The 16,347-nt window shown below is 32.7% G+C and overlaps 1 protein-coding gene across 2 annotated transcripts; it reads right to left on the bottom strand.

Moving 5' to 3' along the window:
• Positions 1-2,068: 2,068 nt before the first annotated feature.
• Positions 2,069-13,463, bottom strand: LOC139497193 (uncharacterized). 2 transcript variants are annotated; one of them, XM_071285285.1, is made up of 3 exons: positions 13,273-13,463; positions 6,821-7,158; positions 2,069-5,375 (listed from the first exon to the last, which is right to left on the bottom strand). In XM_071285285.1, the coding sequence occupies exons 2-3, from the start codon at positions 7,149-7,151 to the stop codon at positions 3,394-3,396; spliced, it is 2,313 nt and encodes a 770-aa protein (XP_071141386.1). In that variant the 5' UTR covers positions 7,152-7,158; positions 13,273-13,463; the 3' UTR covers positions 2,069-3,393. The 2 variants fall into 2 exon arrangements, with proteins under 2 accessions (XP_071141386.1, XP_071141387.1); XM_071285286.1 differs by lacking the exon at positions 13,273-13,463 and adding an exon at positions 12,403-12,521.
• Positions 13,464-16,347: the final 2,884 nt, after the last annotated feature.

Here is a 16,347-nt window from a genome sequence, read left to right as displayed (position 1 = left end):
ATATGTATAATAGCGATAAACAGATGATTACTGGCCATCTCAACACGATTACATTTCTCATGTTCGCCGTACCGGCTTTAGCGAGAAGATCAATTTCGTTGATATGATCAACGATAATCTATAAATATTTATAGCCAGTGATCAATTCATTTTACAAGATGCTAGTGGATATTTTAGCTTGATACAATTATACATAGCCAAAACAACTCATTGTCAAAACAAAAGTCTTTGATTCAGTAATTTGTCAACATTTAAGCATGTTGACGAAAGTTAAATAGTAAATTGTTAATGCAAGTTTTTTTATAATGCTAAATAATAGATTTATAAGAAAGATCTCAAATGACTATTCACTGAACATTTCCAGCATTTTTTTGTTCGGTTTTTGGTCAAAATACTTCAGTAAGTGTAGATTTGCATACGAAAGCTACGGTGAGTTTGGTATCAGTTGATACATCGCCTTTAAGGACTATATTTCGTTGTAGTTTTACAGACCTACATATCTTCCTTTATCCAATACATGAAGAACATTTTTGCCGTTGAACAATGATTTCTAAAGTTTATATTTAGATTAATTAGTGAGTTTGTTTTCAACATTATAAAGTAGATGTAGGTCGTGTGTAATCTGAACGCATCAGAAATATTATCTCACTTTAGTGTGGTCGGTAAAATGGGATGGAAATACTGCAAATCTTTACAAAAAATGATACTTTGTTAAATGGTATATAAGTCATATAATGCATATTTTAAATGTTTTTCTTGTCATGGTGTCAGGATTCCCCGAAGACAGATTTTCCTACGGCGGTCTTTCGTTTGATGAATCCTGATACCCCTTGGTGTGTTATACGACAAAAAAAAAAGGAAATGCAATTGTTACACAACAATAAATCAAAGGAAAAGGGGGAAAATGAAATAATATGTTCAGAGAATAATTAAATGTCTTGCATCTAACATGTTGATAATTTTGGGTAACATGTACTTTTATACAGATATACATTTTTTGTTTTAATTAAAAAAGTTCTAACATAAATTCATGTATTTGGTTGTTCTTTTCTTTGAAATACTGGAGATGAACAGTTTCTTCTGGTTTGAAATAGTCACTTTCGGTGATATTTTACTTTAAAAACAAAAATAGATTCTGTGTATTTCTCTATAAAGATATATAAATAATTGTCTACTTCCGATGTCTAAATGTCACTTCACAATGCTCTTCAACTTCGTACTTTATATTGTCTTTTTTTTTTTTTTAACTTTTTTGAATTCGAGCGTCACTGATAAGTCTTTTGTAGACGAAACGCTCGCATGGAGAAAATACAACATTTAATCCTGGTATTTATGATGGGGTTTATTTTCTGATGTAACATGATAGCTTTCATTACACTGATTGAGAAATACAATGATTCTGAAAATGTATGTTTGCTTGATACTTTAAAATAAAATAAGTAAATATAAAGCTACTTCTGGTTTACAATAGGTCCCTGCTGGTTGGTCGTTTTTAAGGTAATGAGTCGCCCAGCCTAACATAGAAGACTAAATGGCTTTATCGTGTTCTAGTAATATGAGGCAGTTGTTTCATATGAAAGAGGACGGAGTCTGTTAGCTAGACATGTAAAACAGTCCACTTGTATTTCTATCCATCTTATGAAGCCTTTTTTAACTGAATTTTATATTTCGTTCTTATGATGAATTGTTATACCACTGTTCCGTGTAAGCGAGAAGATTAGGATCCCGCTTTCATGTTTAACCCCACCACATTCTGCATGTATGTGCCTGTCCAAAGTCAGGAGCCAGTAAATCAGTGGTTGTCGTTTGTTTTTCGTTCATTTTTTGTACATAAATTAGGCAGCTAGTTTTCTCATTTGAATTGTTTTACGTTGTCATTTCGGGGTCTTTTATAGCTGACTATGCGGTATGGGCTTTCTCATTGTTGAGGGCCGTACGGTGGCCTATATGTGTTAATTACTGTGTCATTTTGGTCTCTTGTGGAGAGTTGCCTCATTGGCAATCATACCGCATCTTCTTTTTTATATTAAGTTATTTTTAAATTTTAAATACTAAATTAATAAAACAATTTTGATTCATATCAGTAAGGAAAACATTCTTTATTTTTACTTTGATTAATGATATTACAAAATTCTTTAACAGTAACCAGAAAAATTAAGTGGCAATTTCATGTGTCATTGTCTTCATTAGTGAATTTTGAACCAAAATAACTAGGTTTACCGAATTTCTGTTAAAAATTAGCTGGTATAGCTCTCGATATTTATTATTTTGGCATTTAAATGATGCCGTCATAATCTATGTGAAAATAATTAAGGCGCTCTGTATTGTTTGTTTGATGTAGCGTGTTTATCTTACTTAAAGAGAAGCGAACGATACCAAAGGGACATTCGAAAACAGACTGACAACGCCATGGATAAAAAAAAACAAAAAAGACAAAAAGATAAAAAAAAAACAAAAAAACGTAGTAAAACACACAAAACACAACTTAAAAAGCAATAGGTAACCCACCAAAAACCGGGGATGATCTCACTCAGCTGCTACACATGTGACAACCCTCGTGTTGCTCATGTAAGTACAACCCCGGTGAAAAGTTCTGTTCTCGCACTTTAATGGCAATGTTAAATATAACATTGAAATGACAACATAATATTACAGGACTACAATACAAATAAATAGGAGAACGTATTAGACAAAGAAACACATGATTAATAGATAAGAAAAGGCATCAGGTTTAAAATTCAATACGCCAAAAACGCGCCTAGTCCACACAAGGCGCACCAGTGACGCCCAGATATAAAAGATCGAAAGTGAAAAAAGGTACAAAGTTGTACAGCACTGAAGATCAAAAGTTGAAAAAGGTTGTGTTTAATACGGCTATGTTTTTATGCTTGGGATAAGAACATCCTTATTATTTAGAACAATGTATGCTATGCAAACAGTAAATATTATCAAATGAATATAACATGTATAAAAGATATACATAATTAAACTGAAGTATTAACTAACTACAGAAAACAAAACAAGAATAAATAATGCAAAGACCAACACAGAAAAAAAGACACACCCGACTTAGTCCAGGCCTCAACGCAAAAAATCATAAAAATGACGTCACATACGAATGGTGAAAAGGTACAAAAATTACGTCACATGAATTTCTGAAACATCACAAAAATGACGTCACATTTCAAAACTAACATACTCCAAGTGTGTCAATTAATAAACCCTATAATTAATTAACTGAAATGAAATATGTCTTATTGTCCAGTAGGTATATGCAATGCAATGCCTACTCTTTGTTGTCAGTATCACCAAGATAAATGTTATGATTAATAGGAAGGTGTGAATACGGATAAAGTTCAACTCAATGTGTCATTGAAACGACCGAATTTCGTATTAGTTGCCATTTCTGTGTGATATTCTTTTTTTTGCTGTACTAGATAGTCTACCATCAAATTGCAAAGCCTTTTCATAACACTGATAGGCCATGTCTTTAGCACCTGATATATCATAACATACTCCAACAATTGTAAATGAATCAGATAATTCGGCTCTATATGGAATGAAATATCCCTCTTCCACTGTTAAATATAAATCATACAAAGCTTGCTGTCTATTGAAAACATCACCAAGATGATGATAGCATAGAAATCTAAGGCAGTGAGACAGTACAACAGGCGGTATGCAAAAGTATTTGTCCTCTAGCCGTAGCTCTGCTGGTAGTAATGACGAGTGCGGAAAGAAGCTGACACTACTTATAATAGCTATTTTCATCTTTTCATTTAATGTCATTGTAAAATGTACATTTTGTTTGTAAATATCTCTATGTCCACAGCTGTGTCCAGTGCATTTAAACACCATACCAGGCAAACATTTTGATAAAACATAATCTGTTAGTCTGAGTGTAACATTGAACTGTCCTGTTTCATAAAAAAACGACGCGTATAACAACCAGCCCGATACAGCATCTGTTTTGATGCTGTCTTGTAAATGTCTTTGATAACATTTGTGCATGGTGTTCTTGTTGCATAATGTGTTTGGCGGTGGTAGTAGTTGTACTGCAAGTTGACTTATGTTAACATAATTATATTTACATACATCAATGATAAATGAAGACGTTTCTGACTTAAGTAAAGACTCAATTAATGCACGTCCTTTATAATAACTAAACATGTCTTCTGGTACAAAGTCATTTATATGAATATTAATCCTGTAAAAAAGAAAGTCTAACATAGCGAACGAAAATTCACTATGTGTACTTAATAAACGGCGAGTTTCATTGTCATTGTCAAGGGGAAATATATACTGTATCAATCTATCAATCCCCCCACAATGTATACTCTCAAGTACATCTAGTAGTATCTTATGGTTATTATGATTGATCTTTCCTAGAAACATATTGTGTTCAGGTATGAAATAGTTCGGACAGTAACATTTGTTTACCCATGATATTAATTTATCAAGACAGAGAGAAAAACAATAATACAGTTTAGATAACTGAAATGTGTCAATATTCACTTCTTCCGAAACCCAAAACAAAGCCGTCTTCAGAAAGTAAGAACACAATAAATCTTTGACTGCATCTTTCGTGTTAATGATTTTCTTGAGCGTTAATTTGAGTAGACCGTAACATAGGAGTTGGGTGAAATTAAACGAATGTACAAGTGTTTTTTCTGCAACTGAAAACGAAATTCTCCATAAATGGTCACAGCATGTATGTGATAATGTCTTTGGACCAATAGGTACTAACAAGCATCCGTAATTTATAATCCTGTCAATAACGAAAGCAGGTGGCCATTGCAATCGATGACGGGATACCCATGGAATTGCAATGTGAGGAATATATCTACTCCGTAGGCAGTATGCAGTATCTACAGTCTTCTTTGCGTTTGATATACATGGACCGTGTAAACATGCATTACGAAATAATTTTATACGATCATCAAGAAAGCGAGATATCTTCAAATACCACTTAGTGTTGCATGTATGTGTATTACAATCGCATTGGGTATGGATGAGGTTTTTTCCATCTATTCCTGCTATAAACCTCAGTTTTGTAAATCCAGGGTGATCAATATCTGCCTCCATAATGAGTGTAGTACGACGCGTTGGGTATTTGATATTCAGTTCAGTCTGTACCACGTCAATGAGATGTTCTACGAACATTATATCTATGTCACTGCCTGGTAAGTCCAGTCCTTCTGCCAAACTTCCACTGGATATTTTTGGAAGATCAGCGAAACAAGCATTGTGGATCATATCTTGTATGATAAAAAGTCGTTGTCGCTTTCGTATATCTATTTCAGTACCAATTGTTTTTACTAGGTTTTTGTATAAGTATTTCTCCCTCGGGTCATTTTCAAGACAAAGCAAGTAATCTATTAAAAATAAATGTATTTATTACTTATCTATTATCAAACTGTATAATGACGTTTGGACATAAACAGTTATTTCCCCGATATTTTTTCCGAACAATCGCAATAGAGCGTCAATTTTGAGTTTTCTGTAGACAAAATTGAATTCACGCGTCGTACATTTCATGCTTTGTTAGAAAATTTACAGCAATGTATGTTGCATTGTCTTTTTCGCTCTGGGTATTATCGGCCTAGTTTTTTGTTTTGTTTTGAAATTAACATACATAATGCAACCGTTCGGTCATTTGTAGTCAATTCACTGGTAACGAAATTTTAAGTCATGAAATGAAATATCATTGAAACGTTCATTTTCTGAAAATTTTCTATTTTTGAAGTGTAGCATTATAAAAAAACGCAAAGTTTTTTTTTGAACCCTTCGGCATAAATTACCTTCAATTTATTTTTGCTTTTCATTTTCGAGATGGACCGCTTCCAATTAAGGTAAATTTATATAAGCGGTTTACACTCAGATTAGATATAACGAATTATGTCATGCCTTAGATACATTTTATCGCAACCATAATGCTTGAGTGACTTTGCATTTTATGTAAGTTTTGCGAATCGAAGCATGCATTCTTGAAACCTTTTGAATATTAATGTGATTGTCAAAATAACGTATTGTACTATTGCCAAATATCATACCTTGGCATTAGGTCTTTTTGCAAGGAAGACATATCAACGAGAATACAGATCTTACTTTACAGACATTATTCATAGTTTCAATGTAAGTCATACCCTCCGATGATCTTCGATTGTAAATAACCGAATGCGAATTAATACCAATGTGTCTTGTCATGAGTAGCACGGTCCCCAGTGGGACAGGAATTGTTACAATCCGGAGCTCCCGAGTTTAACCCGGATTTTGTAGAGTTTCAATTTCTTAGTCCTTATTTTCCTGTGAAGTATTTTGTGAATTTCATTGTATCTTTTTCCATACTTTTGTAATAGTGTTGTCTCTTTGTCATTTCCTTTATTTTAGTCGTGGGTTTATCTCTTTGTCTGTTTCCTTTTGGTCATGGTGTTGTCTGTTTGACTTTGGAATATGCATTTTGATTAAATCGTGCTATATTTCCACTTTTAAGACTGTTTGTTTCTTTTGAATTGGTCAATTTGATAAGGGTATTTCTGAGAATTGTTTGCGACTCTCATACAACCGAGAGTTTTAGCTAGCTATACAACCAAATCTAATCTACCAATTTTTACAGAAAAAAATTTAATAAGTCAAGAAAATGACAGTTGTTTTCATTTCTTTTGATGCTTTTTATTTTGCTATTTGATAAGGGTCTTTCTAATTAAGATTTTCCTGGAGGTTCGGTATTTTGATATTTAACTTTTTTTTTCATTTGTTTAACATTAACACATAGAAGAGAATTGTCATTGTCTAGAGAAATTAATTACAAAATAATTACCGTTATTGAAGTCTGTACAATTCTCTAAGTATTCCAGATATTCATTTGAAGATTTATCAGGATATCTAAGGTTTAGTATCCACTGCTCATGTGTTTTCCTTCTATGAAGACACTCTTTATACATTCGTTCAAACTGTCTGATTGTCAATCCAAAAACATCGTTTGAGATCATCATTCCAGTGTCTACAGATTGGGACATTGATGGTGTGTATTTACGTCTTCCACGGTAAGGAAAATGTTTAACCCCATATTTTTCCAAGTATGTAATTTTTCTCATTCCATACACATTTTCACCGTCGTCATTTTCTTGGTTTCTGTAATTTCTGTCCATGATGAATCTAAATATAGATAATAAAATACATTGAATCTTAACTTTCAGTTATCAATCGGTCTATTCGAAGATGATCCCCATTATTGGATATTTAATTTTGTGCACTGTTGTTGGCTTAACTTATGTTTATCCAAACAAAAAGCTGGCAATTCTATGAATTAAACATTATGGCTACTGCAATCGAACAAGCAGATATAGACCGTATGCCTTAACAAGGTTGCTAATGTTTTCCGGCGATGCTCGATACAATGATCACAAGTAATTTTTAAACTGAGAGTCGGACAAATTGTCAACTTGTATAATTGCATAGAAACGCACACAATCTTATTTTTTGATAATAGATATTTCCTCCTCACATGCACAGTAATATGCGATCATCGAAATGCTTGATTGTTTTTACTCAAAACAAATTGATCTGTCAGCAGACAGTGGCATAATAGGCATTCCAATGGATATTTATTGTGCACCCATGCTGGCAAATTTGTTTGTTAACAAACTCATCATAGATACCAGGACTAAATTTAGTATATACGCCAGACGCGCGTTCCGTCTACAAAAGACTCATCAGTGACGCTCGAATCCAAAAAAGTTAAAAAGGCCAAATAAAGTACGAAGTTGAAGAGCATTGAGAACCAAAATTCCTAAAAGTTTTGCCAAATACAGATAAGGTGATCCATGCCTGAGGTAGAAAAGCCTTAGTATTTCAAAAATTTCAAAAGATTTGTAAACAGTAAATTTATAAATATAACCATATCAATGACAATTCATGTCAGCACAAAAAGTGCTGACTACTGGGCTTGTGATACCCTCGGGGAAATAAATCTCCAACGGCAGTGGCATCGACCCAGTGGTTGTGAATAAACTCATCATAGATACCAGGACTAAATTTAGTATATACGCCAGACGCGCGTTTCGTCTACAAAAGACTCATCAGTGACGCTCGAATCCAAAAAAGTTAAAAAGGCCAAATAAAGTACGAAGTTGAAGAGCATTGAGGACCAAAATTCCTAAAAGTTTTGCCAAATTCAGCTAAGGTAATCTATACCTGATGTAGAAGAACCTTAGTATTTCAAAAAATTCAAAAAATTGTATACAGTAAATTTATAAATATAACCATATCAATGACAATTCATGTCAGCACAAAAAGTGCTGACTACTGGGCTTGTGATACCCTCGGGTCAATAAATCTCCACCAGCAGTGGCATTGACCCAGTGGTTGTAAATAAACTCATCATAGATACCGGGACTAAATTTAATATATACGCCAGACGCGTGTTTCGTAATTTCAAAAATTTGTAAACAGTAAATTTATAAATATAACCATATGTTATGCTATTGTTTCGGAAAAAGGGAGAAGGTTTGGATCCATTAAAACGTTTAATCCCGCTGCAAATGTTTGCACCTGTCCTAAGTCAGGAATCTGATGTACAGTAGTTGTCGTTTGTTTATGTAATATATACGTGTTTCTCGTTTCTCGTTTTGTTTATATAGATTATACCGTTGGTTTTCCCGTTTGAATGGTTTTATACTAGTAATTTTGGGGCCCTTTATAGCTTGTTGTTCGGTGTGAGCCAAGGCTCCGTGTTGAAGGCCGTACTTTAACCTATAATGGTTTACTTTTTTAAATTGTTATTTGGATGGAGAGTTGTCTCATTGGCACTCACACCACATCTGCCTTTATCTATATCAATGACAATTCATGTCAGCACAAAAAGTTTTGACTACTGGGCTTGTGATACCCTCGGGGAAATAAATCTCCACCAGCAGTGGCATCGACCCAGTGGTTGTAAATAAACTCATCATAGATATCAGGACTAAATCTAGTATATACGCCAGACGCGCGTTTCGTTTACAAAAGACTCATCAGTGACGCTCGAATCCAAAAAAGTCAAAAAGGTCAAATAAAGTACGAAGTTGAAGAGCATTGCGTAAATTAACTCATATGAAGCCGAATGCATTTTGTAATGTTTTCTTTTAATTTCGTTATAAGATATATATTGATGATGGTCTGTCACGTGATAACCACATGCTTACATCCTATATATTCGAGTGAACCTGATAATAAGGGTAGTTTTGACAGTAGAAGTACTGCTTCACACAGACTGAGGACATCATCATAGTATGTTAGAGTAACACCTTTGTTTATACTTCCGGACATCCGGGAACAGTTACACTCATTTTTGTAAAAAGTATGTTTAAATTGTCAGGAAAAATCAAACTTCCCGATAAACAGAATGTACTCATTGTGTGTGTTGTAGTAACTTAACGGAAAACCCTTGCCGTTTTTGGCACAACCTTTTTGATCTTTTGGTCCTCGATGCTGTTCAACTTTGTACTCGTTTCGGCTTTCAAACTTTTGTATCTGTGCGTCACACATAGGTCTTGTGTGGACAAAATACACTTCTGGCGTATTAAAATTTTGAACTTGTTGCCTTTTGTTGGCTGTTGTTCGTGTGATTCTTTGTCAATTGTGTTCTCCAATTTATTTATATTGTAGTCCTGTGTTGTCATTTTGATGTTATATTTCACATGGCCATAAAAGTGCGAGGTTTGGCATGCCACAAAACCAGGTTCAACCCACCATTTTTTCCTTTAAAAATGCCCTGTACCAAGTCAGGAATATGGTCATTGTTATATTATAGTTCGTTTCTGTGTGTATTACATTATTACGTTGTGTCGTTTGTTTTCTCTTATTTTTGAGTGTAAATTCACATTGCGATAAGACGTGTCACGGTACTTGTCTATCCCAAATTCATGTATTTGGTTTTGATGTTATATATATATGTTATATTTGTTATTCTCGTGGGATTTTGTCTATATGTGTTACATTTTAGTGTTATGTCGTTGTTCTCCTCTTATATTTAATGCGTTTCCCTCGGTTTTAGTTTGTTATCCCGATTTTGTTTTTTGTCCATGGATTTATGAGTTTTGAACAGCGGTATACTACTGTTGCCTTTATGTAGATCAGGGAAATGGAAAGTGCTTTATCAAAAGTATTTAACACATTACATCTATTAAAATCATTTAAAGGAAATCAAATGTTAGTGAAATGTCCAAACCCTAACTGTATTTCTACATTTTTATCTATACATTTCATAGCGGTCGTATGCTAATGTTTCCAAATAATTTGGACAAATGTTTTGCTCATTTAATTGATTTGTGTCCGACGTTTTATAGTAGTGAAAACTTTAACATGTAAATGTCTGCTCAGGCAATTTCTACAAAGCAAGGTCGACCCATTTAAACTAACAAATCGGTCACCATAAAGCTTTCAACAATGAGAAAAATGATTTCTCAAATGTTTCGAAATGAGAAAATGTGTAAAGATACAATTTAAAAACTAGCTGTCGGTTTTTATTACATCACTGAACGAAAAACAAATATGTTAGACAGGATAAAACGATAACCACACGGAACAAGGTTCTTGAATTGGATTATGCACTTAAAGAGAGTGACTTGGGTTTACAGAGACGACATTTTAATTTGAGAAGAGAAGCAGAAGATACCAAAGGAATATACAAACTCATAAGTCGAAGAAAAACTGACATGGGTAATGACATGTATGTTACCTCGGTGTCAATTGTATGCTGGATATCTGTAATAAGCGCAATCTCTATATCACTTGAAATATTTAAAGCAGTTGTGTAAGAAAGCTGAAACAAAGAGAGAGAAAAAACATCCCGGTAAACGAATTCTCAGGTAAATGTCCACATCATATCTGCTATGGCTTGTGTTAACACATAGAGAAAAGAGGAGATGGAAAGCTACTATTAAACACTTCTATAAAAAAAGCGTCAAAGGAAGTTGAGACACAACGTTAATGAATGACACTTTGAAACCTCTCTTCATTGTTTTACATTCATTACTTGATGGTAAAATGTTACAGTCCAATGAATTTTCATATGTTTTTAAATACCCGTTATTTGCACATATCTGAATCTGAAAGAAAAATTATTAGGGATATTGAACTTGAAAGTGAAATTAAAACACACTTCAATACAGAGACACATTGAATGGTAACATTAACAAATCAAAATTATTTATGTCAGACTCTTCGACACAACGTTGATTGCAAAAAAAAAATATATTTATTATATAAGATGTTTTAATGAGTTGAATCATCACTAATGTAGTACACAGGCATCAGAGAAATATAATAGGAGGCTTGAAACAACACTCTCATTTAATGTTATAGAAAATGTTCATACAAGCATTGAATTTAATCAAAATCTACTGGAAAATATGTTTACAGCTTTAAGCAAATGGCATCATAACTTTATTCAGACTGCATTATCAATGATCTGATAACATGGATTAAAACAAAATAGGCAATATCTAAACTTGACGAACATATGAATACTTTGCATGAAGGTTGAATGTCCCTCTGGTATCTTTCGGCTCTCTTTTGCAAATGAAACCTCCCGAATGTGATCATGGTCTATTTCAATTAGTCGATGATATATGTCTAGCCAGATAAGTTGTACCGCAAAAACTTACCTAGTGCTATCATTTGGGACCTGGGTATACATTCGTTGCTAGATATCCCAATATAACGTGATTTATTTTAAGCAGTTGCTAAAGGATGCTATAAAAATTCCTGATGAACAAATGTTCAAGTACTTGACGTCCTGATCTTATCTGCTATTGTTTGACTTGAAACAATGAGACAGGAAGCTACTGATGAAAAGTATAAATCACTTGTATGTTTGAACTATAACGGAAATTGAAACTCGACTATCCGCTTACTCACACTCGGAAACCTCGCTCGTTTATTTTTATAAATACATTTCTTGGTAGGAAAATGTTTTGACTCAATGAGCCTTGGTAATTTTGTGTGTTTTGATACCTGATACGTTTCTTTCTAATATCAGTAGTCTATAGGAGACACGTTTAAATGGTTTTTGTATGGATGTCAAAGAAACAAATACTCATGCAGCAAACAGTATTCGTTTGAGCTATCATAGGTCATCATTTGCTCTATCAAAATGAGCAGAAAGGATATGAAAACACAAGACATGTAAAGGCCTAAATATTGTCTTAATATACACCTAATTGTGTGGGCAAATACATGTGTACAGCATGATATCCGTCATGCTAATGAAAAGGACAAAACGAATTATCAAAAATAAAACACCCATATCCTTCTCCTCTAGGAAATGGAAAAACCATAAAGAGTCAAAAGTATTTTTTATAAAAGGACTTTCAGTTTGATCAAGAATATTTTACAGAACAATAAACGACGATCACCTACCTATAAAGGCATGTTCAATTCAACACTATCTCAACAAGAAAATACATGTACCAAGTAAGGAATATGATAATTGTTATTCATTCGTTTGAGCTGTTTGGTCTTTTGATTTTGTCATCTAATTTTAGACTTTTTCTTTTCGAATTGTCCTCGGAGTTCGGCATTTTTGTGATATTACATATTACACCTGTATTCGACACAAAAAAAAACAACACTATCATACTTAATAATAATATAAAAATACAAAATACACATTGACTGTATACAAGGCGATAATGATCACCTACGTCAGGGTCTTTAACAAACGAGGCAAACCGCTTATTTTGCGGCAATTTAAAAGGAAAGAAAGATATATAAGAGTATACGTACTGATAAGTACAGTTGATGACGTCAACTTTGTACGTCTGTCCTAATCGGAAAACAAAGAAGAAAAAGCATCAAATGCGTGGTTCAACTTTCATTTAAGTGCCATTTGTTGTAAAGGGTAGGAAGGGAATGCATTTTGCAGAGTCTAAAAAATATACATTAACTAAAATTTCAATTATCCATATATCTCTCAAAGTATATCTTTTACCCTTTCATGATGACATGTGATATATGATTGACACATTACATTACACTGAAGTATCCATGTTATATCAAAACGAAGCAAGTGTGCATACTTCTTAAATAATAAAATTAAATTAAATTAATTAAACTTAGATTTTATAAAACAATGAGCAATGTTGTGCATGAAATATAAATTTTACATCTGGATAACTTTTCCATCGGTTTTTCAATTTGTTACCCAGACTTGTTTTCTCTCAATCGTTTTATTACTTTTGAACAACGGTATACTACTGTTGCCTTTATTTACTGCAATTAAAAACTTACATTTTCTTCAGTAGAGGATCATTAACAATCGTTTCATCATTCTACCTTTACAACCTCTATCATTTTATGAAACAGTCTAACGAGGAAGAAAATTCTTCCGGCTATAAATTTAATGTATTTTTCCATGTACAAATTTCCATTTGCTCATCATTTTAACTTAGAGATACACTGATAAATAATATAAGTGTTTACACTTATTTAGATACATATTAAGGAAATAAAATAAATTAAGTGATACTTGGAATTAACTTTGTTTAAATGTTTTATGTTCTTGACTTTTTCAGGTGTTTATATGACAAACAGTAAAATAATAATAGTAGTAGAGTCCAAGGAAAATTCAAAACGGAAGTGATTCAGTTTCGTTTCTGCTTTTTTTTTCATGTTATCCATCACCAATAATATGTGTTTGAAAAACTCTTCGGAATGGGGTGGGGGGGGGGGGGGGTGGGGTGGGGGGGGGGGGGGGATCACTTTGCTAGAATTTCGTAGTTTTTCTTGTGTATTTGTACATTGTTGTAGTGTGTTATCATTTTAACATTGCATTTAAGTTTTCGTCGACTGATGAATTGTGAATATCTCCTTGGCATCTTTCGCCGTGAAGTCATACAGTGTTTGTTTTGGAACGGATTTTTTCTCTCAAATTTTTATTACGAATTATTAGCCAAATAGTTATCAAAGGTACCAGGATTATAATTTAGTACGCCAGACGCGCGTTTCGTCTACATAAGACTCATCCGTGACGCTCATATCAAAATATTTATAAAGCCAAACAAGTACAAAGTTGAAGAGCATTGAGGATCCAAAATTCCAAAAAGTTGTGCCAAATACGGCTAAGGTAATCTATGCCTGGGATAAGAAAATCCTTAGTTTTTTTCGAAAAAATCAAAGTTTTGTAAACAGGAAATTTATAAAATTGACCACATTATTGATATTCATGTCAACACTTAATCGCTTAAGTGTTGACTACTGGGCTGGTGATACCGTCGGGGACGAAACGTCCACCAGCATTGGCATCGACCAGTTGTTGCGGAAAAAATGAAATTATTTCTTTCAAAACGTATAGACAAGACGGAACATGTGGATGGTAGAAATATTGGTGAAAATCTACGATTCATTACTGATATTATATTGTTTATTACTTAAAGAATTATCCAGGGCTTCTATTACTAGTCGATTTTGAAAAGGCGTATGATACGTTAAAATGGAAATTTATTAAAAAAGCATTGGTTTGTTTTAATTTTTGTAGCAAGTTACGGAAATTGGTCTTTACTTTATACTAAAAAAATATCTAGTCTTGTCGTTAATAATGGATTTAGATGTAGTCCATTAAAAATTGAGAGAGGTGTTCGACAAGGGTGTTCTTTGTGTCCCCTTTTTGTTAGTTTGGCCATTGAACTGTTGGCAATAATTATTCGTAAAAACAATCTGATATTTGGTATAAAAATTGGGGATATTGAAATGAAAATTTCTTAGTTGGCTGATGATACCACTTGTTTTTTGAAAGATGTATTTTCCGCGCAAATTTTATTAGATTCCTATAACGATTTGGAGAAGTGTTCAGGGTTAAAAGTCTCTCTTTTTGTTATTAAATCCGAAGAAACATGGATTGGAAGAAATAAATTTAACAAAGAAGGTTCCCTTCCTATTAGATGGACAGATGGTTTTAAAACCTTAACTTTAAAATCTAATGCTTTTGAAGAAATGTTTTATTCTAATTTAGATACATGCATAGAAAAAATGGAATCAATAATCAAAATGTGGAGAATCAGAAACCTTTCCTTGTTCGATAAAAATTGTAATTCTTAAATCACTTGCAATATCGAAGCTTATTTATGTCATTTCATTTACACATGTACCAAAATTTTATGTAATTATAATACAACTTGAAATTAATAGTTTTTTATGGAATGGTAGTTTTCCGAAAGTTAAATTGTATTAAGTGGGTAAAAAGATTTCTGTCAGAACATGACTACTAATGTAAAAAGTTTCCAAAGTATTATTCTACCTTTTTTACTCAGAAGATTTATTTATGAGCAGATGTGAATTAGAGTTTTTTTTTATGGTACATGAAAGGCGTAAGGTTCATCAATGTTATTGTAGATGATAAAAGCGAATTTTTGTCTCACGACGCTATTAACCAAAAATATTACCTGAATGTTACTTTTGTAGACATTCTATCTACTAAACTTGCTATGTCACGTGACTGGAAAGATTTGTTATTACAACAACAGATGTCACATAACAGCAACTCATTTGGATTCGTTTGTGAGCATGAGAAGTAAAATATGCCTTTGCTAAAGATGTATACTCATTTTTTATCGATCGAGGAAGTGTTTCTCCAATTTCACAACAAAGGTGGGATGAAAGTTTTAAAATATAATAGAAACTAGTAACGAAAAATGGAAAATATTTTTTCACTATCTTTTAACATGTTTAAATGTTCTATAGAAAGCAAACTACTAGCTTTCCAATTTAAAATTTTACACAGATTAGTCTCACATAATTATCTTCTTGAAAAATATAAACTATCCTTATCTAATGAATGTGCAAGTGGTAAAGAAATAGAAACTAAAGACCATACATTTTTTTAAATGTACAGAAATAAAACAATTTTGGAGGGAATTTTCTAAATGGTGGTATTTGATTTTTGGAGTTAAAATATTCATATATATGAATAAAAACAACGTCATTTTTGATGTATTGAATTTTGATAACTTAGTTTTAAATTACTGTATACTACAAGCAAAATGTTATATTAATTATTTTTATTCATTTGTCGACAGATAAGGGAGGGGGGATTTGTGGAAGTTATTAATTTTTGTTTTTTATGATTATATATCTAATGGTCTCCAAAGTTTTCTTAAGATATATCATATTCTAGTACTGAGTACTTAGTATTCACATCATTTACTTGTTAACTTTTACTATGTCTTATTCGCATAATAGTAATAGAATAACAATGTATGTATGCACTGTAGTTTGAACACCAAAAGGATCAATTAAAAAACTAAAAAAAAATCCCTAGTTATTTCTACTTTTTGTATATGTTTATAACACAATTTAATTATTGATAAT

The sequence above is a fragment of the Mytilus edulis genome, chromosome 12 (assembly GCF_963676685.1).
Source record: "Mytilus edulis chromosome 12, xbMytEdul2.2, whole genome shotgun sequence".
Lineage (NCBI taxonomy): Eukaryota > Metazoa > Mollusca > Bivalvia > Mytilida > Mytilidae > Mytilus > Mytilus edulis.
Note: the sequence above shows the minus strand (reverse complement) of the source record. Positions and strands in the feature narration are given on the sequence as shown.

Bases quoted from the DNA above. Each gene is read 5' to 3' on its own strand.
- LOC139497193 (XM_071285285.1), bottom strand. From the start codon at position 7,151: ATGGACAGAAATTACAGAAACCAAGAAAATGACGACGGTGAAAATGTG. The intron at 5,376-6,820 runs GTAATTATTTTG...TATTTTTAATAG, and splicing joins TTGTACAGACTTCAATAACG to ATTACTTGCTTTGTCTTGAA.